This window comes from Epinephelus moara, chromosome 12 (assembly GCF_006386435.1).
Source record: "Epinephelus moara isolate mb chromosome 12, YSFRI_EMoa_1.0, whole genome shotgun sequence".
Classification (NCBI taxonomy): Eukaryota; Metazoa; Chordata; class Actinopteri; order Perciformes; family Serranidae; genus Epinephelus; species Epinephelus moara.
Genome location: NC_065517.1, coordinates 22,578,589 through 22,601,227, shown reverse-complemented (window position 1 = coordinate 22,601,227; position 22,639 = coordinate 22,578,589). Strand labels below are relative to the sequence as shown.

At 41.8% G+C, this 22,639-nt stretch overlaps 2 protein-coding genes across 2 annotated transcripts; both read right to left on the bottom strand.

Moving 5' to 3' along the window:
- Window positions 1-4,602: 4,602 nt before the first annotated feature.
- slc30a1a (solute carrier family 30 member 1a) lies at window positions 4,603-10,612 on the bottom strand. The gene is made up of 2 exons (XM_050058264.1): window positions 9,557-10,612; window positions 4,603-7,247 (listed from the first exon to the last, which is right to left on the bottom strand). Exons 1-2 carry the CDS (start codon window positions 10,128-10,130, stop codon window positions 6,346-6,348), a joined length of 1,476 nt encoding a protein of 491 aa, XP_049914221.1. The 5' UTR covers window positions 10,131-10,612; the 3' UTR covers window positions 4,603-6,345.
- Window positions 10,613-11,354: 742 nt separating this feature from the next.
- nek2 (NIMA-related kinase 2) lies at window positions 11,355-16,574 on the bottom strand. Its single transcript, XM_050058139.1, has 9 exons — window positions 16,212-16,574; window positions 14,254-14,471; window positions 13,928-14,168; window positions 13,752-13,834; window positions 13,535-13,661; window positions 13,201-13,435; window positions 12,583-12,637; window positions 12,384-12,454; window positions 11,355-12,120 (listed from the first exon to the last, which is right to left on the bottom strand). Exons 1-9 carry the CDS (start codon window positions 16,305-16,307, stop codon window positions 11,915-11,917), a joined length of 1,332 nt encoding a protein of 443 aa, XP_049914096.1. The 5' UTR covers window positions 16,308-16,574; the 3' UTR covers window positions 11,355-11,914.
- Between the last annotated feature and the right edge of the window lie 6,065 nt (window positions 16,575-22,639).

Here is a 22,639-nt window from a genome sequence, read left to right as displayed (position 1 = left end):
CTGCTACAATGCTACACTGTAGTGATATGAGACAAAATGTCACAATAATCCACTTTAAAATTCATAATACTTTAAGACATGGTTCACTTTGTAAGTAATGAGATGTGACCCTCCCCACTACCCTTATCCTCACCTTAACTGCCTCTATTTTAATGTAATTCTTCATAGCTAATTGCTAACTTAGCATTAGCATAAGTAACAAGATGTAGCCTTCCCATTACCCTTATCCTAACCTTAACTGCCTCTCTTTTAATGTAATACTACATAGCTAATGTTGGCTAATCGCTAACTTAGCATAAGCATAAGTAACGAGGTGTAGCCTTAACATTACTCTTATTGTAAACTTAACCACCTCTATTTTAATGTAATTTTTCATAGCTAATGGTAGCTAATTGCTAACTTAGCATTAGCATGAGTAACAAGATGTAGCCTTCCCATTACCCTTATGCTAACCTTAACCACTTCTAATTTAACATAATTCTTCATAGCTAATGGTAGCTAATCGCTAACTTAGTATTAGCATAAGAAACAAACCTTAACCACGGCCTCTAATTGCTCACTTAGAATTAACTTAAGTAACAAGATGTAGCCTTCACATTAACCTTATCCTCACCTTAACCGCCTTTAGTTGCTAACTTTGCATTAGCATGAGTAACAAGATGTAGTCTTCCCATTACCCTTACTCTTACCCTACCCTTAGCTGCCTCTATTTTAACTTAATACTTAATAGCTAGCTATCCGCTAACCTAGCAGTTTTGTGGGACTTATGCTTTCGGTCCAAGGAGTGAACTGATGTGTAGGTATGGTGGGCCAGTCATGTAGGGTTAGGGGTGGATTGGGGTGCTAATTTCAGCCAGCATTCTCACTTCCTTCCGTTATCTGCATATAACCATTTCTAAATCCCCTTCACCACAGGAAACGACAATTAAAATCTCCAAGCTAACAACTTTAATGCTGAAAATGGCACATTTTGGTGAGTATTTGGTATGTGTAATAATGCCTTCCTGCTTTGTGCTTTCTGTGAATTGCTGTAAAGGTCAACAACAAATAAACCAACTTGTGAACACACCTTGGAATAGCCCAAACTCCGTCTCACATGACTTTTCATGCCCGGTGTTGTAAATTTTGGGACACTGCCAGTTGGAGTTGATTTGCCACATCTTTTTATCTCTGGCAGCGGCATGCCCCAGTGACACTGACTTCAGACATGTACCAATCTGTTCCACTTCACTAGTTGTTAAATGACTTGCTAGAGCCACCTACAGCCAGCAAATCATCTTGAGCTCTTCCAGAGCCACAACACTGATCGCCTTTTTTATCACTAAAAGTTGAATCACACGTTGACATACGACTGATTGTTTTGTATTCTTTTGTGAAGCCATTTTAATGACAGTGCTGGCCTCCCCACATGCAAATCACCAAAACAAGTTCATCAGGACACCATTTTGTAAGGGGCCCGTTGCCGCATCCTGGGCTTAGTGTCACTTTCCTTTAACCGTTGCTGTTATCAGTGGCAGTGATGCACAAAGTACACGACTTTATTACGTGAGTCAAGCTATAGATATTCCTGGTCAAATATTACTCAAATACAAGTGAAAGTTGCTGAGTCAAATAATTACTTGAGTTTAAGTACTAGAGCACTTGCTGTTAAAAAAAACTGTTTTCAAAGTACTGTGTTTATCTCAAGGCAGCAGTGAAAACATTGAGTAGAAACATTTCTAACAGTGCATGACAACTTTGCGGGCAAGTCCATAAACAGTCCTTTGACCAAACATAGCACAAAAACTGCAACAATACAAGCAGAGACAACTTTGTTTAAAGTATTCATCTGGAACTAAGCCAATGTTTACACTCCTCGACAGGCTTTCTCAGGTTGGATGGCATTTTTTTGCAGGCCGTGATGAAGCACGTGGGCGGTAAACATTCAAAACAATACGAATCATTCTTCATCTCACAAACTTCAAATATGGACTTGAGGTATGGTCATGGGTGATCTGGTGGGGAATCTTCATCTCAATCTGCTGCCGTAGCCATAGTAGCACCAAATACAACAGCCTGCTGATGACCTCTTCTCTCTACCTGTCTTTACTGATGAGCTGCCCAACCTGAGTACTGAATGTGCAAGGCAGGGCTACGGGAACACGGCTTCAACAAACAAACCACACATGGAACTGTGTGATCACAGTTTATGGGCTTTTGCATTTCTAATTTCTAGCAGCCAGGGTCAATAATCGATGAGTGGTACACACTTGGGTCAGCAGTGGATGCACACAGACCCACTTTACCGCCTGCATACAATGAGCTGCAGCAAAGGTGCAAAGAACACCTGACTTTAACAAAGAGCACACAGAGAGCGCTGCCCCACGCCTGACCCTCTTTCTGTCCACATGAAAAGCGTCAGAGGCTGAGGAGAGAGCGTCCCGGCAGCACTGAGGAATGCTGGGTAGAGCCCCGTGCTTGTTGCCTTTGGAATGCCCCCGGGGCCTCTTACATAAGCCCTGTCAGGCCGACGGCGGACGCTCCATTGGCCACACAGTCAGCAGCCACACTGATCCCTCAGCCACACATTCAGCTTCCAGTATCTGCATCTTCACACCGCGGAGAAGAGTTGTGAAACGCTGTCATTATGGACTTATGTAATTGCAGCACGACACTCCACAACTCACTCACACTTCAGGTTTACCTCTAACCATCATTACTGTTTAGATAGGCTGAGGTTTCGTTGTCGGACAGAGGACATGAGCCACAAACATCCGGCTGGTCTTACACATCAACATGTGTGTGGCGTTACATACTGTCTGTTTGTTCATGTGGTTTCAGTGACAATTAGATTTAAACTCCCTCTGCAAGTTTGGGAGGCAGGCTATCACTTATCAACACACAGTAAAAAGATACCTTAAAACTCATATTAATACTGTTATGGTTGTCATGGTAACTTCCCACAATCCCGCAGCGGTGGAAAGTAACTATTTACTTATGTACTGTAGGTAAGTCAGTATTTAAGATCCATTTTATGTTACTTTACATTTCTACTCCACTATTTTTTTTACTTTGAACTCCACTACATTTATCTGTAGGTACATTGTGCATTAAGCAGATTATTTTGCCTCTAAAATATGATGCATTCTTCAGAGAAAAAAACTTGTCAGGAATTGAGCCCTTAATGTAGTAGGAATATTTTAACCTATTTTCAGTGCAAATCTTGGTTAAATAATTTCCTAAACTCAACTTTTTCATAATTGTAGTGCGGCTAGCGGTACATTATGCTGTCTTATTTCATGATATAGAAACAAATTTCTTGATTTTTTAAAATACAAGTTGGTTTAACCCTTTGAAACCAGGAGCGTCATCACTTTTCTTGTGCTGCTTTCAGACACTTTTCATAATTTAAACGTTAAACTTTGAGCAAATTGGTGCGATTTCTTTCAAAAACATGGGCAACTTGGTAAGAAATGTCCCACAGAATGCAAGAAAAAAAGTAGATTTCGAAAATTATGATTAATTTAATTAAATTAAAATTAAATTAATAACAGGTTGAGATATTTTTCCTTCACTGCAAAATAATTTTTAGGTTTAACTCATTCATTGATAGAGATGTATTTGTAAGATAAAGGATTCTGTAGATTAAACAGCCGACAATAAAGAAGCACACAACTACAACAAAAGTACAGTAATATATAAACACTATGACAGGAGCTATTTGGCATAAAAAGAGTTTTGCTGATCATATTTGGGCACTTTTCTTAAGTGAAGTTTTTATGTGGGACTACCTCTAATGGAGTATTTTTAGTGTTGTATCACTACTTTTACTTGAACGTCTTTCACCTCTGCCTGTTTATTTATTCTGAGAGTTCCCATATTTGCTCACTAGACGTGTTTTACAAAGCAGTACGTAAGCTGCAACAGAGAAAATCATGCATCTTAATTTCAGTTGCACTTTTACAGCAAACTGGAACGTAGGAAGTGAAAGTGAAATAAGTTATGACGACCTCCTCACACCCTATGCTTCTTCACAACTAAATCTCCACTTTCCTTCACACTTCTTCGGCTAAAGTGGATTTAATAGGCAAAAGTCAACTTCAGATCACAGTTTGGATCGACACCATTAGAAACTAGTGCCTCGAATCACTCAAAAACGAAATACATTGCAGGTTGCCCCAGTTTCAGTTTCTCGCCACTGGCTTCCTGTCTCTTTTAGGGGTTGATTTCAGAATTTAATTTCTAACATACAAGACACTACATGGTCCAGCACGTCTGTATATAAAGGAGTAGTTACCCTCTGACCCTTCAGAGGACCTCAGGTCTTTAGAGCATGACACGGCAGCTTTAAAAAGCTTTGTGAAAATAACAAATTGTACATAATTAATAGCCACGGTATTTTTGGGGGGATGAATTAATACAAAAATAAACAGTGAATAGCTGCTATTTGTAACTCCAAATATCCTACAGCCATAGACAGATTATGACACAATGGGTCCCTGGCTACAGATGTGTACAGACACATACCCAGATGTGTCTTTAAATTCTATCTTAAAAAAAAAAAAAACAGCACATATTTTGCCTAAGAACGTTAAAGAAAGTAAGAATAAGGCAAAGGACAAATTTGGGCTCATCAACTGTACCAAACAGCCATATATTGTTTTTTATTTCACAATGACACACTGGACAGGTACTGTAGATATATAGTATATCAAAAACACATCAGTCGACATGTCATATCTAAAATTAAAAAAACACTTTTGTTTTCAATTTTGCACATAGAGCTCAAGTCTTAAAAGACACTGAATAAAAGTGACCGAACATTACAAATGAAGGAACGCATCAAAATACATTTCCCAGCACATATTTCTATATTGCATACACATTTACTCAGGAGTGGAAATCTGAAAACACATCGATAGGTCACCTTTAAACGATATCTGTGGTGATGAAGGAAAAATGTGTCAATTTAAAAGGCCACCATATGGACTTCAATTCAGCAAACACAGCCTGCTCAGCTGCCCGAGGCGGCGGACAGAAAAGCTATAGGATGAGTCATTCCCTACACAGTTATGAGTAATGTTGGGGGATACCAGCAGGTACTGGTAAGCAGCAACTTGAGCTCTTGGTCGAGCTCCTGAATGTCGAACACCAGGTCTCAGTTTGGTCATGCAAATAGTAGAACATCCTTGAAATATAAAAAACTCCCTCAGCATGGTTTGTGACACGGTGCCGAACACATTCATGAGGATTTTCAATGAGAATAAACAGCCATCATCTGAAAGCTTTCCAGTACAGATTCATACAGAGGATAGTGTTTCATTAATGGCGTACAGTGCTCAGTTCTTCACGACAGACCCCACTCTCTGGCTTGCAAGGCATCAAATTTATGAATGAACATTTAATTAGGTGACTGTGCCAATGCAAGAGGTTCAGTTACACTGTGTCTACTATACTTAGTGCTTTACCCCACAGCAGGTGTTTGTGTTTAAAAGGCAAGGTGAGAGAGGTGTTGATACGGCTTCTGTATCCAACTAATGACTGCAAGTAAAAGTCAAGGCCAGAGAAAAGTCTTGAGAAATAAAATCGTTATAAAACGTCACATTTGAAAAAAACTGACTACAGCATAGATAGTCTGTCGAAAAATTCAAGACAGAAAAATTGCAAAAAATGTTTCTATCATCCAAACTAAATATTACAAACAGCATCTACAGAGAGAAATAGATCATTTCTAATAACTTAAATACTTAAATTATTATGCAATACAATACTCTTCCATGTGGGGCCAGAGGGTAAGAAAACAGATCTGCTCAAAGCCTACGCAAAATAACAAAAAAAAAAAAAAAGGTAGACTCTTTGCCAACAGGTCCAAGGCTAAACAACATAACCTAGTGATGTGTGCTCTGACTTGCATGTGTTGTGTTTGTGTCCTTTTTTTTTGAGGAGAGGACGTCATTCAGATCCCTTTAGTCCTGCAGTGAGAAGCTTTGGCACAGAAACACCATGGGACGAGATGACACATCATATCACGGTGCTAATGAGGGACACACATGCAGGCCTCGCTCACGCTGATAAGGTCAGTGAACCCCAACATGCATCGCCACCATACTGCCAGGGCAACAGACAACAAGAGAGAGGACGGGTGGCAGAGGGGAGGCTGGAAGGGAGGGAGGGGGTGGGATGGGTATACAGAGAGAGGGAAGATGAAAAGAAATGGCTCAAATGCATGAACACAGAAGAGGAGGTTGGGGTGGTTGTTTCAGCCAGACAGAACCATGGGTCAGAACGATTACAGCGTCCATGATGATTTTAGCCTTATGTGGTGATTTTCCAGCTTCTCCTTGGTTTCGCTCCATCCCCTCCATCTCACAGAGACGACTCCACCTCCCTAGTGATAGTAACCGCAGCCTCTGACCGAGGGAGCACCTGAACGCCTGCAGCCTGCTCTGGGGTCTCACTAATCACCTCCAGGGCTGAGGCAGCAGCGGCCCTGCAGTCAGTGCCGGCCTTCTTATCAGCGTTCTGTTTGTCCGCGGAGCCACAGCACAGCTTGGGAGCGCACTGAGTCCGACAGGAGAGCTCGCAGAGGGAGTCTCGAGACTCTGAGCTGAATGTGACAAACTCAGGCTGGATGGTGGTGGCGTGGATGCCCTCGTCGTGGAAGAAGTCCTTGATGCGCTTGGCCACCTCCATGTAAGATGTGGGGTCGTGGCACTTGATGTGCGCCGTTGCGATGATGCGACTGCCAGCCAGCTGCCAGATGTGCAGCTCGTGGATGGCCAGGACGCCATCCAGACTTAGTAGCCGCTCATTGAGCCGGTGCATGTTGATCTGCTTGGGCACAGTCTGCAGCAGGATGAGCGCTGACTCTTTGAGCAGCGGGTAAGTAGTATACAGCAGGATACAGACCATGATGATGCAGAGGGTGGGATCCAGGTAGAGGACCCAGCAGGGGCCAGCACTCTTCATGGCCGACATAGTGGGGCCTTCCAGCAGGTCGATCAGTGTGTGATTGACATGCTGGTGATCCGTGGTGTGGCTGTTGATACATGGGTTCACACATGCCTCGCCTTTTATGCAGGGCTGCCACACAAAGGTAAATATTACAGCATTGACCACCACAATGACAGAGCCAAGGGCGTCACCCAACACGTGCAGGAAGACCCCGCGCATGTTGAGCTGCGCCGACGAGTCGTGGTCATGGTCCATCTCCTCGTAGGGGGTGTTGCCATTCATCTGCACCTCTGTGCTGTCTTTACAACTGATTTCTGGAGATAAAAACAAAGGTAACTTTAATTTACCGGAACATTAAGCAAGCTTTAATAATCAGCTGTACTTTGACTCTGAGATACTACAGCAATCAAAATAGATACAGACACAGTTCTGAGACTGTGACAAACATACAAATATTGCTTTTACAGCAAGAAAACAACAATAAGCAGGAGGCAATTTGTTAATTCTTAACAGGGGGGACGAAAAAGGTGGGTGGCAGGTTAAGAAGGTGGGTTGAGCATTTTTCCTCCCTGATACCTGAACTTGCATTTCAGTCAATCCCAAGTACCAATCCCATACTACACTGTTACAAAACAAAAATAAAATAAAAAGACGGAATACTGCTAGTCCTGTATCATGGATGTAGACTGATTTCTATCATTGTTTTATGGCATGGCTCAAATTAAACCATCTGTAAAACAGAAGCAAATACATGTGTTCCGTCTTCAAATGCTTTATAAAATTGCTGAGGTTACGACTGACATCACTAGTGCCACCCCACGAAACTAAAGCCTTGCATAGTGTACATGTTGCCTTTTCACTGGTGGGATTTACAGTGTAAAATATGCCAAATAGGCGACATTTTGCTATCAGCTACTGCTAGGTTATTCACAAGAACTCAATTCCTCTTATATTTGGGTATAAAACTACTTAAATTTATTAATAAATTACTCAGTACTTGATCGGTGCATAGACTCACATACTTGCCAATGACCGATGCAGCATTTTCGGCCGTGTCTGAGACATTTCCGATACTGTTATCGGTATCAGAAAAATTACAGTCATTTAGCTAACGGGGGGGATGCCCCTACCCTCTCCCCAAACCCCTGATAATAAGCTCATTATGGTGCCAAAACAAAGCTGCAACAAACTAGCCACCAGCCATAAGGAGATTCCAAGAAGATGCTATCAGTGGCAGCCAGTTGCTTTATTGCTCTGTTACATCATTTGGGATCAAAGCACAGGTCCGTATGACACATGACACAAAGAAGCCACAACTCAGCCAGCGTTGTCATCAGGTGACACATGTTGGATCTGCTCCATTCAGAGTCGAGAGGAGGGTGTCGAAGCGCAATTTAAATTCAGTCAATTCAGTTGACATATTAGTGAACTTTGTTTGTGCTAACAATGCTCCAGCTTTCACTATGGAAGATAACGAATAACGGAGTCTGTGGTGAAACTGCTCAGGGCTACAAACAACAGAAACATACCAGACAGCCATGCTGGACTATAGAAGAGAAAACTCCCAGCAGATGGGATCCTAAACGCTGCAAAACACTCTGCAGTAATTCACATCAGGCATGTTCAATTAGTAATTGCAGAAGCCGTGGTAGCGTGCGCAACTCTGAGGGAATGGCACCTGAGCAATGGCTGCTCTCCTCCATCCCAGGACGGCGCCGGGTCATTCATCAACGGCTAATGGTGTGGCTGTGGCTGTCGACTCCACGGTTACACTGATATATGACCTAGTAACAGCCATCAGTGCACAGAGGACTTGGGGGGGTAGCCTCCACTTATTGAAACTGGCAGGGCCCTACAGTGTGGGGGTACAAATGGTCTTCTGTATGGGTTTAACCCTTGAGGGAGGAGGAGGAGGATGGATGAGTGATCTGATAGAATAACCAGGGGCAAGCCCAAATAAGCTTTTTGGGGGTGGTCCGTTATCACTGTCAACAATAAGACATCAAACTCAACTGACAACAGCTTACAGACAAAATGATGAGTTGTTTTTGGTAATGCTTGCAGGTCCAGGTCTGATAAAGTGCAAGTAAAGAGTAAGGCACAAGACACACTTACAAGTCTGAACTTGTCAAAAACGGGAACTTCTTGGCTGAGTCTGTGAGAAGTTTCTGGATATCTTAATTTAGAAGCCATCTGATAGTAGGGAGTATTACAAAGCTTGAGACCCGACCTTTTCCCCGTTTATGTCACTGAGGGTGGCCACGTTTCCAAGGATAGAATAACAAACCAATACATATCTGATTACAGACATATCTGTCTAAATGCCACTGTCAGAGACGAAACAATAAGGATTAGTTTCTCACACTGGGTGTCCTCGGGGTACACTGGAGATATACGCATGTACTGTTACGCAATCTGTACTGCTAACAATGGATACAAAGTCTGGTACATGCTGTCAGCTTCAATGTGGGGCACAATGGGGCTGGACTCAGGGTTTGGGGCACTTAATAATGACAAGCACTGTATATTTTAAATTTAAATTACACACTGACACAGAGAAGAAAATTCAGGTTAGAGTCAATACTTTCAAGCACAAACACTACTGAATGCTGTCCCTACTTACCATTTCTAGGTCTTGCATCACCAGGGCTGTTGTGATTTCCCACTAAGTTGTTGGTCTCCTCTCCTGAGGACCCATTCCCAGCCTTCTGGCACTTGCCGGCTTTACCCTTCTTGTGCTTATTTCCATGAGAGTGACCTCCATGAGAGTGTCCGTGGCCTCCGCCGGCGTGCCCGTGGAACAAGCAGAGCCCGAGCAGGTTGACCAGGAGCCCCGCGGCGCCGACCCCTGCGACCACCAGCGGACTCTCGATCTCATGGGGCTCAGTGAACCGCTCGATAGCCTCCAGGACGATGGTGAAGCACAGCGCCGTGAGGAAGACGGCGTTGACCAGAGCCCCCATCACTTCCGCCCGGATCCACCCGAAGGTGTTTTTGTTGGTGGAGTGGGTTTTCTCGGCGAAACGCACCGCGACCAAAGCAACGACCAGCGCTATGACATCCGACAGCATATGAAAGGAGTCCGACAGCATAGATAGAGACGAAGTCATCCGGCTGACCACCACCTCCACAATGAAAAACCCAAAAGTCAATAAGAGCATGCATAGCAGCCGGGCACGGTTAGGCTCGCAAGCCATTTTCCTTTCCTCACGGTCCTTCGTTGAGTCAAGTTTCGAGTTAACGTTTAATAACGTTTTCCTGTGTCTTCTCACGAGCTCACTAGGACACCAGCTAGCTAGCTCTCCGGTGTGTAACAGCTCCGAGCTAACGACTTACGTTAAGCTAGCGAGCTCCCTGAGACAATACGATCGATGCTAACAGAGTCTTCACACGCTGCTGTTATCCAGCGACGGCAGCATCACTCGGCTACTTCTGAAAACCACCAAAGACAAAATGAATCCGTCTGACGATCTTTAATAGCCGTGTGAACACACCGTCATCGACACCAGCATATTCCAGAAACCTTTGCCGACGAGCTCTCGTTTGCAGACGGCTGAAACTTTGCACCCGAGCCGGTAAACTTTCCACACGGAACACGGCATCGTGAGGACACGCCCAGGACGAACCCCATTGGTGGAAAGGGCACATGATTGAATCTGATTGGTCGAAATTTTGCTGCTCTTTGCAAGTAGGTGGACAACAGCGGTTGCTACGCACGCTTACCGCAGCTGTAATCTCGCGATGACTACATTAATATATCTAAATCTATGGGTATCGGTCAGCTAGAAAACATCTAAGATACTGAACAGATACGCTTGTTAATGGAGCCCCATTAACAACCGCATTCACTGTTTGTTATTGATTAATTTAAAATGTTTATCACCACTGAAGATGATGCAATAAAAACGTTTTTAAGTGTCCTAGTATAGCCTGATTTAAATGTGTGAAACATAGGTTTGTATGTGGGTTTTGCCTCAAGTCTGCCTTAAATAAAATATTTACAATTTTATTGTTGTTGTGTACATGTGCTTAAAACATTTAATATATATATATATTTTTTTTGAATGAAATAAAACCAGATGTGGTTATATCTTACATATAAAATTAGACTTACAATTATTTTTCTTACCTTTTTTATTTAATCCATAACCTGGAGGCTTGTTAATTTACAAAACTATGATATAATGCTAATGTGTTTTTTGATTATACCCTTTTATCTGCTGCTAATCAAGAACAAACGACTCTCAGGTGTGAAGCCTTGATGCTTTGTAGCTCTTGATCACTTGCAGTCTCTTCAATCAGTGGCTGACTTTTCATGGGAAACTGATGACCCCTTGTGGGAGTTATCTGTCTTGATGAAGCACTCAGAAGTGTGTAATTTCATTGTAATGGAAATGAACAAATTAGCTTTGAGTAACTGATTCGACACATTGTTATATAGTATGTATGTATAATTTATTTTACTATACCTGTATAAAAGGCACATACGTATTTTACTATGCATAGTGAGAATCTATGGTGTTGACAATGACTTTCAGCATGAATAATGTTACTGTATCTTATTTATAACTACAATTAATGATTTGAATCATTCATTCCGCATAGTTCAAATGTTCAGGTTCACAAACTACTGTCACTCTTGTCTAAACCACACGTTTTTACATTTTCTTGTAGATAAGTCATTAAACAAGCTGCCCTTTTATATCCGTATCTAAGGAGTTTGTAACAGAAAATGTACATATACTTATCACGAATATACAGTACAATCAAAATAGCTGCAAATAAAATGAACACATTCACACATGAAATTGTCAAACTACATAAAATCCACACCACAAACCTTGCAACAGCACACACAATACACTGGATTCAATCATTTGGCTTCACTACCTTCACAGCTTCTAAAGTATCATATAAATTAATCATAATTTACATCCAGTCATCATGACACATATCAGTCACACGTCGGTGATATCTGTGATCAGCGGATGCCGAGTATCTGCCTGCTCTTGAACTGACAGGTCTTCTCCACTTCATTCAGTGTCTGAGCACGCAGATTGGCCGCCTGCAGCCTCCTCAAAATCAGCTCCTGAGACATCACACTCTGACGACCGCCGGGCCGCTGGTTCTCTTTGCTCTCACCAGCAAAGTGGACCTTCTTCTTGCCGGGGGAGACGTTCTCTCCGTCTAGGACCAAACAGCAAGGAGTCACTGATTAACAAAGATTGACTTGTAACACTCTCTGCAATCCGACATGACAGCAAGATTTCAAATTGTCATGTGTGTAATAATTCTTTATTGGTGCATAAAAACACTATTTACAGGTTATAAAAAGTAATAAATAAACATATTAGTCATCCACATTCCAAACAGAAGCATAAACCCATAAAAACACTCTCAGGTCTTGTCACGGTTCAGTAAGTCCAGAGGTCTTCGTCCAATCCCCATACCTATGTCCTTGCCACAGCACAGTGCCAGGTCCCTCTGCTGACGGCTGTAGTTTTTCAGTAAACTCTCTGCTCTGTAACAGTAGATCGGGATAAAGAGTTTGAACCAATCAGTGGGTAAGACTGACAGGGAAGTATCAGACAATGAGGAGAAATGACAATGTTGATTGTTTCATTTGTAGCCGTGTTAAAAAAGTTTTACCTTGCAAGCTTCTCATTTGACAGTCGCTCACGAACACAAAGCTCCTGCTCCCTCTCTGCAATGAAAGGTAAAAAAACAAGACACCTTTTTTTTGGAATATGTAGCACTTACTTGACTTTGAAACAGGCAGTGCGTTCTAAACAATATCAATGGCATAATAATAATAACAAGGCAGTAACAATCATTAATGGTCCCTGTCACATGGCGGCTCATCTCGTTCTCTGTTCGGAGGGTAAGGAACTCGCAGACCTCATTGTCTCCCCAGTTTGTGGACATTTCTAGTTGTTCTTCCTCTTAAAATTAGCTGCAGTAGGCTGCACACAAAACAAGTCATCAAAACGTCACACCCATCCAGTCCTGCCAGCTTTCCCTTTTACACAGACGTCAATTTGACACCGTTACTACCTCCTCTGTGGGCTTAACGTACCGTTTACACATAACGACAAAGTGGAAAACAGAACAATATTCCCGCTTTAATCAAGGAGTGTAAAATGGACCATTTCTTGGCACTTCAGCGCTGACTTAATTTGTCAGCCCATCAGGTTGCCACTTGGTGCCACACTGTCACACATACATGGGTCTCTGTGGCACAAAGGACAGAAGAAATAAAAGTCTTACTCTCCAGCCTCTCCTCGCGTTCCTTCAGCGCATTTTCTCTGTCCCGCAGCGCCTGTTCTCGGAGTCGGAGCTCTGTGGCAGAGGTGGGTGTCAGTTCAGCTGGCTTGTGAGCAGGACCGTCAGATTCCGTCGACCTCCTCCTGAGTCGCACCTGTGCCCTCCTCTGCTCCTCAGCAACAGCGTCGGCCAACAGGCTGCTCTGGAGAATAGCCTCCACAGAGGGTCTAAGATAGTCCTGACAACAGAGCAAGACGGATTATTGAACCTCACGTACATGCAAACCGACCAGCTGGTAGACCAAGTAAAGTTTATAACAACATAATTTATTTCTAACCTTCAGGTTGAGCATTTTGCAGAGTAAGGTGTTCAGTTCCTCAGAGTATCGGTACGGGATTCTTCTGAACTTCCCCTCTCTGATCCTCTCTGCCAGTTCTTTTTGGTTGTAAGCAGTAAACGGAGGGCTAAACAGATAAATCCAGGGAAAAGGTCAGACTCACAATCAACAAACCTCCTGCTGGAAAATCAGCTCCTGCAGAAGTTAGTAAACTTACGACAATGCACAGAGTTCATAGAGCAAACACCCCAGGGACCAAATATCTGATTTCTCGTTGTATGACATCCGGTCTATTTGCTCCTGAAAGAAAAAAAACATTGGCAGATAATTAGGCTATAATTAGGAGGGTCAAGAGAAGAAAATCCTCAGACACAGCAGGATCGAACAACTCACTGGAGACATGTAGTAAGGTGTCCCAACAAATGTCTTTGCAAAACTGGTGTCATGGTTCAAGATCCTTGCAAGGCCGAAGTCTCCAAGCTTCACATTCTGTTTGATGTCGAGGAAGATGTTGGCTGGCTTCAGGTCTCGATGGAGAACCGTGGCCCTGCCATCACTGCGTCTGTGGCACTCCTTCAGGGCTAACATGAGCTGCGCCATGACTCGCAGGACAAACTGCTCCTCCAAATAACGCCTGCCATGATAAAACACACACACAGGAAGTACAGATGTAGAGTGGAGGGTCACGACTTTACAATGCCCACAAACACACAACCTACCTTTCCTTGATGCATCGTGTGATGAGGCTGGACAGGTCCCCACCCTCGCAGTACTCCATGACAATATACAGTGTGGTGTTAGTGCGGTCTATGATGCGGTCGTAGTACCGCACTATGTTCGGGTGCTTGAGCTCTCTCAGGAGATTCACCTCTGACACCAGCATCTGCTTTTCACTCTCTGCCATGGTGCCATAGTCCAGCTCCTTCCACACCAGAATCTACAAAACAGAAGTGGTTTAATTAACTAGGATGAAGCTTAAAACTCCTTTTTACGAGGTTGCTGCTGAACAGTGGAAAAAATGGGCAATTACGGGCTTATGCTTAATGATAAAATGTATTGTAAAAAAAAAAAAAGCACAAGAAGAATCATAAAGTCAGCAAACTGACTCAATAAAGTCAGCTGCAAAACAATATCTATCTAAAGTTCACAAACGATAGCTATTATAGGCTAAAGGTCACACCAGACAGAGTAAAGCGCCAACTGCAAAACCTCTGAGTACACTGAATGGAGCAGTGTGGGTTTAATTGCGTAAAAGTTTATCTTTAAGTAAGATGAAGATTGGTCATTTCTTGTTTCAAAAGTAACTTCTTGTTGGAGAAAATGTGGCCCACAAACTGGAAATCACATTCATATTTATCTGAAGTTAACTTGGGGCAGGAGGATGGATGTGTTAGATGCCCTGAGAGCCGTGTTCCTTTAAAATATCCCCAAAGATCCAAGGGTGATTCTCCTCGGAGCGTTCCCTGAAGGGTTTGAGGGGAGGGGAAAACTGTATCTATTACAAACCCTCTTGGGGGCTGCGATTAAATGTATCACAATAAGATGGTTGAATCTTGAAGCTCCAACGTACAACATCTGGATTAACAAAAATATGGGAACTGTATGAGATGGAACAAATCACATATGCATCGAGGTTGCAAGGACCGAAATGTATAGAGGTGGAGTCCTGTAATAAGTTTTTTATTAATGCAGCAAGGGAACTCTAAAATCCATATCCCCCTTCTATTCAATTCCAATTTATATATATTTTTTTACGTTTATTCTATTTTTTATTTACATTTTTTTCTCTTCACTTGCTTTTCTTCTCTACATATTTGTTTATTTGTCACAAATATTGGTATCTCATTTCCTTTCTTTTTCCTCACAAGTTTGAATCTCAGGTACATCTTACTGCACTTGAACACTTCACCATACTCGTCTTAAACTTGGACAGATGTTACCACAGCTGAAAACTGAAAATGCAGCCTATGTTGAAATAGAACAACGTATTCGTGTTGTAACCATATTCCACTGCTGCCCTTCAGCATCTACATTTTTACTTGTGAGACACATAATTCCCCAGAGCCTAAGGTAACATATTAGACTTATGTTTTCAGGTGTAAATGGCTACATTACAGGTGTGTTAATGCCAAAGGTTGACTCATACACCTGAATGGAAAGAAGCTCATATAATGCTTATAACTAACTAGTGTAACTCACTAACGTTACACCTGTGTGTCTCCTGCTGACAAACCAGTTGGACCTTTCTCAAGATTTTTGGTTCATTTGTTCATTTCGGTTAACATGCAAGAAATATCATTTTATATGTCAGCACCTATTGCCCTAAAATATTGGCGTTAAGTGCCATAAAGAGTCCAACACCTGATGATTTTCATTCATTGTTCTGTGACTGGATGGGAGTTGTTGCTGGACGTTTTTTGCTTTAGGTCTGTGCTGACAACACTAACATGGGTTTAATATTTTCCTGTTGAAGTCCCTGAACATGTCACACAATCACTGATGTTCACACCCGGTAGTTCAGCATCGAAATCAACATTTAACAACGTCAGTTCAGGTTTACATCTTGCTAACGATAACAAACTCTCGCGTGACTGCAACAAACACTCCTTGAGTAAGCGTTACGTTACTTTACCGGTGGGCGGTGGTTGTACGGACAAACCGTGTAAACATTACTCACTTTCCCATCAGATTTCCGTCTTATTTTCTGGCATCTTCCATAGGACCCTGAGCCTATAGTCAACAGCACCTCGTAGTCCTCAACACGGGACGGCATCTTACCTTTCCAACCGAAGCTAACGGTTAAAGTTACCTGACCTAACGTTAACTTGGCTTTAACGCTCGGTTAACGTTAAACTCGGCTAAACATAAAGTTAAACCAGCGACTTCCGTATTAGTTAATAACTTTCCTCTCGTGCTGAGGATGTTTTTGTTCCCGATAAAGATACTTAAACAGACCAAATGTTTGGCTTTTGGGTTCTCCTTCACTCGTGTGTATTGCAGTTAACAAAACAAGAAGCGTTTGCTCTCGGTTTAAATCGGTGCCGAAATCCTCGATCCTGATTGGTCCGCGCTCTCCGCTCGGTGCCTCCTGACTGGCCGGTGCGGGGATACAAGTTGTGAGGTTGCTAAGCGCCTGAAACCCGCGAGACTAGAGCGGGTAGATGACGCATGCCCAGTTCTCCACAGGGTGGCGCCAAAAAGTCACAGTCAGATCAGAGCAATGTTCCAGAAAACAAAGTTAGGATAATTGAATTATTTAGGAAAATTGAAAAGAGATTTCGAAGATGGTTTGATTAAAACAAGACGGATTATGGGTAATTTTCCTATTTATCTTTGATAGATTTATCAAGGTCTCACTAGAGTGTAACCTGTGGCAGTATTTGGACAGTTAATCAAACTTTTATGCTGATAAGACCAATGGGGTTTAGTCCTGTCTGACCACTCCTCTGTATGTGAATGGCACCTAGCAGCTGACTATATTTAGCATTTTTGAGACTGCTTTTTTTTTGTTTGCCAAGATCAACAGCATTTTCTATTACACTGAGTTAATACAAAAGGTAAAAAATGTTTTGCAAAAGTAGCTGCAAAGTAGTTATGTGCAAAGTCAAATCTTGTTGAAATAGTCTGCCAAGAAACTTCATATTTCATTTTCATTAAGGCGGGCCAAGACAGGCCCACAAAAAGCAAAACCTATTCTATTACTTTCTCTATTTTTAGGTTTACTGTAAATTGTTCTATTCAGTGTTTGTAAGTCATTAAATAAATCCCAGAGCTGCGTTCATGAGAACATTAAAGGAATACTTCCTGCAATTAACTGTATGAACAAACAGTAAATGAAATTATGTAAATTTGGAAATCTTACTTGCTGATTTTTGCTTTAAGGGTCTATCATTTGATAGGGAATTTTTTCCCATATGTAATGTAATTTTTATATAATTTATGTGTCAGATTCCAGGAAGACTATGTCAGGGTGTTCATGGGAATCCTAATAAACTAAACTACCGTAAAACTTCAATTTAAAGCCTAGTCCCAATTTAACGTCCAGTCCTGTTACCTGTTACTAGCCTGGTGTAGCTACACATTCTGACAAGTAAAGGCCTGTCTCAGTTAGAAGCCTGGTCTGGTTGCCAAGCAGTTCTTATAGGAGTTGGATGTATAAAACCAGGCTGTTGGCTACCCACTTGAGATAATGTTAGTTAGCTAATTTGATCGTACATGCAAATATATCCATGAGCACCAAAGAGTAATTAATTCAGATTTATCAGCATGGTAAACTAGAGAGGAAGTCGATTACCCGCGTAGTTATTCATATTCCGTACATTCTCAACCAATTAAAAGAATCAAAAGGGTTTTTCATAAAATATTATCCAAGTTGTGAGTATTGTTTTAACAGGATAAAGTGATGTTGGGTTGGTATGTCAGGTGCCGTAACCTTCGAGTGACATGAAACGACTGTCATAACTCTCTGTCTCTCTGATGCACTGTTTGTCAGAGCTTGAGCAAATGAATGATTCATAATTAATGTGTTATTTGAAGCCTAATTTTCATACAAGCATTATTCATACTGGTTTATATACACAATTTGATTGTATTTCCCATTTTAGCTGAGAAACAGTTTTGTCTAAAAGGAATTAAAGGCCTGTCCTGTATGGACGTTTGTGCCAAATATAGGCCTGTTGAGTTCAGTGATTTAAGCAAATAATAGCCCAATTAATAGCTATTAATTGAAGTTTTGCGGTAATATGTTTGTTTTTAAGGTGAACTGACGATAGTATATGTTTTTATTTAGATGTTAATTTGATGATTATACTGTATATTTTAATATGGACCCTGGGCAAGGTAAAGACTAGCCTAATAAATGATGGTAAAAGATAATAAACAGTAAACCTGCATCTCTAACAATTTAATATTTGAAATACAGACATTTTGAGCAATGATCACTGACAGTCCTTTATTTTTTTTCATAAAACATTAGCACAGTGTGTCAAATGTGACGCACACCTATAATGGTTGAGTTTGAGGTCCACCTCTTCAAACACATCCCGCTTTGCCTTTAATGCTGGAGAGCCTTAAGTGGGAACATTTTCTTCCAGCCGAAGCAGTGGGACTTCAGTTTTTCTCAAGGCAGAGTAAAAGTAGCTGTCTAGAAAATTAATCAAGCAAAGGTAAGAATAGCTCCCTAAAAATATCCAGAGACCAAGTAACATTTGAGCATATACAGTTTTGTGTGTGCTCTAAAAGACCGTTTGTCCTTGCGAACTTATTAATGGACCATAAATAGCAACAATGAACACTTTTTTTCTTTACTGCAAACAGAAGTCTGTGACACTGACTGACTTGATCCCCAGGATTTTGTTCACCTCACTGTGTAATCCTCAAGTTATTATACAGGGAAAGGCTGCAGGCTGTCATCAGAGCTGTTTCCATGGCTGCATATGAGAGACACAGGGGAGGCTGATGGGCAGCTTGTTGTCAGTTGTCATTTGCTTTGACCAGCAATTGATTAATTTTCATAATCAATTCATTGTTTCTGTCACGAATTAAGCAAGAATGCCAAAGAATTGTTGGTTTCAGTTTCTCAAATGTGAGGATGTTCTACTTTACTTTGTTGTACATCTTTGTAAACTGGTCAGTTTTGGGTTTTGAATTGTTTGTTGGAGAAAGGAATCAGTTTTAAAGCTGTAGGATTTAGGGGAATCTATCAGAAGAAATTTTATATAATATTCATAACTACATTTTCATTGGTTTATAATCACCTGAAACTAAAAATCGTGTTTTTGTTACCTTAGAATGAGTCGTTGACAAGTGGCAACCTCGAAGGCTGAAAAATAATCCAAGGTGGAGGTGCCAAAAAGTGCAGTTCATCGAATGGCCACCTGAGGCTGGCTACAGAAACGAGTCAATCCCCACAGACCTCCATGTTAAAATGCCCAACTTTACAGCAGAAATAAACATGTTTACAGCCTGGTACCAAAAATGGATTCTGTCTTTATAGCCAATTTCAACATTTGTCATCACATATTGACGTTCGGTCATGGACCTTCCACGTCCAGATATGACGTGAAAGGTACCCTGGGTGAGTTGATGTTCTGGAACACCGTGTCAAGTTCTGCCTGTGCATTGCCTTCTTTCAAAATACACTTCTGTTTTCACAGGAAATAACGTCTAACGTTTACATACAGTGTCTTTCAAAATAAACGCACTGGGTCAGTACAATACCGCAAATTTACTTTTTTTTTCCTTCAACAAACATACATGGTTGGGTTTAGGCAACAAAAATGTGGTTAGGTTAAAGATAAAAGAACAGGGTTTAGCTTTAGAATCCTAAGGGACACAAACACCGGTCTCTGGGGTGAAAGTCAGTGTTGTTGGACCCATCCGCCCAACTTGGACTTTCGCCACCTCAACTTTCGTCCTTGTCGAAAGACCCCTTTTTCGTTGGTTTCTGATGCCACGTCACTGCCCAAGCACTTGATTTCGACAACTTCGTAGTGAGACTGGGCTCGATCCACCCCTTGCGCCCCCACAGCTCCACCCTCTTGTCCAAATATGGTCAATTCTGGCTCCAAAAACCAAAGATGGAGACAGCCAAAATCCCAAATGTGAGGCTTTAAAACAGGAGACCACAAACCAGTGGATGGCCTCATGGTAGCTAGATCCATTATTTTCTACAGTCTATGCTACATGTGGGGCAGGTCCTTTTCCACAGTCTCTGCCATGTTGTTCTACAGTAGCCCAGACGGGGCTAACATGGCTCTAGACACTCTAGACAGGCCCATTTACATCCTCGCGACAGCCACCAGTTTTCCTACATGCTTAGCACACAGGAGAAGTTTCAGTTCTGCAACCTCACCACTAGATGTCACTAAATCCTACATACTGGACCTTTAAGACGTTGCCAATATTCACTGATTTCCGACACTTGAACTTAACAGTTAATTGAAAAAGTAACTGACAGATTATTTTATTGCAAAAAAAATTGTAAGCTGCAGCCATACCCAAATTTATTGTGTATTTAATTTTTTATATATAGCCCTTTTTAAATATTCAAATATGTCCAGACATCAATTTACAGTTTTACAAACAACAACTTTCTACTTTTGTCTCCTCTGTGCTGAGCATATTAGCCTTTTGGTGGTTTCACATAGATTATATTTGATCAATGACAGGTCTAAGCTGCATTTACATAAGGATCATATAGTTGAAATATACTGTACATATTTTTTCTTTATCTCAGTTCTGAGTCTCTGACAGATTAAAAAAAAGGACTAAAGAAGATTGGTTTCAGTTTAAGCGTGCGTTATCAAAGCATGACTGCAGTAAATCCCACATGTGACAGATAAAAGATTATTTTTCTCAGTAAACTTTGATGTGTGATCCCTGCCTGAGATAAACGCAGTCTTCTGTCAGTTACATCCCTCTCGGTGGGGAAGCCTCAGTAACAGTTGTGTTCAAATTATCCGTTCAGCCCTCTTTCTGCTCTCTCCGCTGCCAGTACCACACACTGACACCACTCACACCACCAAGAGAGAGAGCGCCCGAGCCGGTCTGTCAGTCTGCCTCTGCAAAGGTCACTCCTACAAAGAGCTGGAGGAGTTTGGACATCAGCCAGGAACAGTCAGAGGAGGGCGGGAGAGAGGGAGGGGGGTAGAGCGGAAAACTGACAGCTAAAAACAACAGAGACAGTCGGGTGCCTGAGGCCGCTCTAACGTCAGCTGCCCCTGTTAAAGGCCAGGAGTTGAGAGGGAGCGACAGACAGCTACATCACATGATAACCTCTTCACCTCTGCTGGAGTGACTCTGATGCTGTAATGGGGGTTACAGCGGGCTTATGGTGCTCATGTCACCTCTGACTCTGCCGTTTTTCGGGTGCAGTTTCAGCCAAAGAGCCCTCTCAAAACAAGATAACACATATAAAGGTGACTCATTTTTAATCACACTCACCTGGGTGCTCTCTTTTCTTTGACCTTTGAATGATATGTGGAGCCTGTCTGTGCTCTGCAGGTGTTCCCCAGCTCAGTATCCTCTTATATGACACATTACAGAGACCTTTAAGTTCAAAGCAATGTTATTGCAGATAGGTCAAATGTTTAACGTATGTCTCCCTGGGTCAACGTATTGAACTCACCAACCTACAGCTTTTAGCCTACACTCTTTAATGCAGTTCAATCGACATCTCCAGAGTGGCTGAACAGATTTTTACCATTCAAACTGCACTGGAAGCGTTCGTCTATGTAAATTTATTTTGCAATCTGAACTGCAAAGATAGCCCTTATCAATGTCTTCCAATGTTAGTTCATAACAAGATGTAACAGGGTCAGTTATACAGCAGTAATATGTGCAACAAAGTCAAATGTACATTTTAAGTATTATAATTACACAAAACTTGTTTCAGGTGTTATTACCTGACACCGTTAGGCCTCCGTACACATACACTCAGTTTCTGTACATGTACGCTCACCTTTAGGGGTTCCCCCTATAAAGGGGTGTCCCCCACCTTGCCTCTCCCCTATTGCTGTTGTACTTCATGGGGGAAAAGCAACAGTGTGATCGCTTTCTGGTAGAAAGCCCTTGACGAAAAGTTCTCCCAACTGCCTGAATGTTGTCGTCACCATATGTGGACACTTTTCTTGCGCTCCATTCACCAGATTCATTTGCTGGCTGTATGTTAAAGCCAATTAAAGTGTTGGTAAGGTTAATTTTGAAATGTTATTCGTTACAGATTACTAGTTACCATACTTAAAATGTAATTAGTAACTATTTCAATTGCTTTATCAAAGTAGTGTAACTTATTGCATTTGATTACTTTATCTGAGAAATGTTTTAAATTGGACCCTTTTACTGTTCGTTAACAGTATGACTGTTTTTTGGTGGGCGGGGCTTAGCCGGAAGCAAAACAATTCTCCACAGACATTAGCTAAGCTAGCTAGCAAGTTCCGTTGACTCGTTTTAGACAGTAGAGGAAGATGATGCAAGTGATGCGTTCAGAAAGACTCATTCCAGTTTGTTTTGCCATCGAAGCTAACGTTAGCCAATGCGCTATAAAGTTAGCATTACGGATAAAATCCAATATTCCTCTTAATATCTCCCCAATATCTGCTGAAG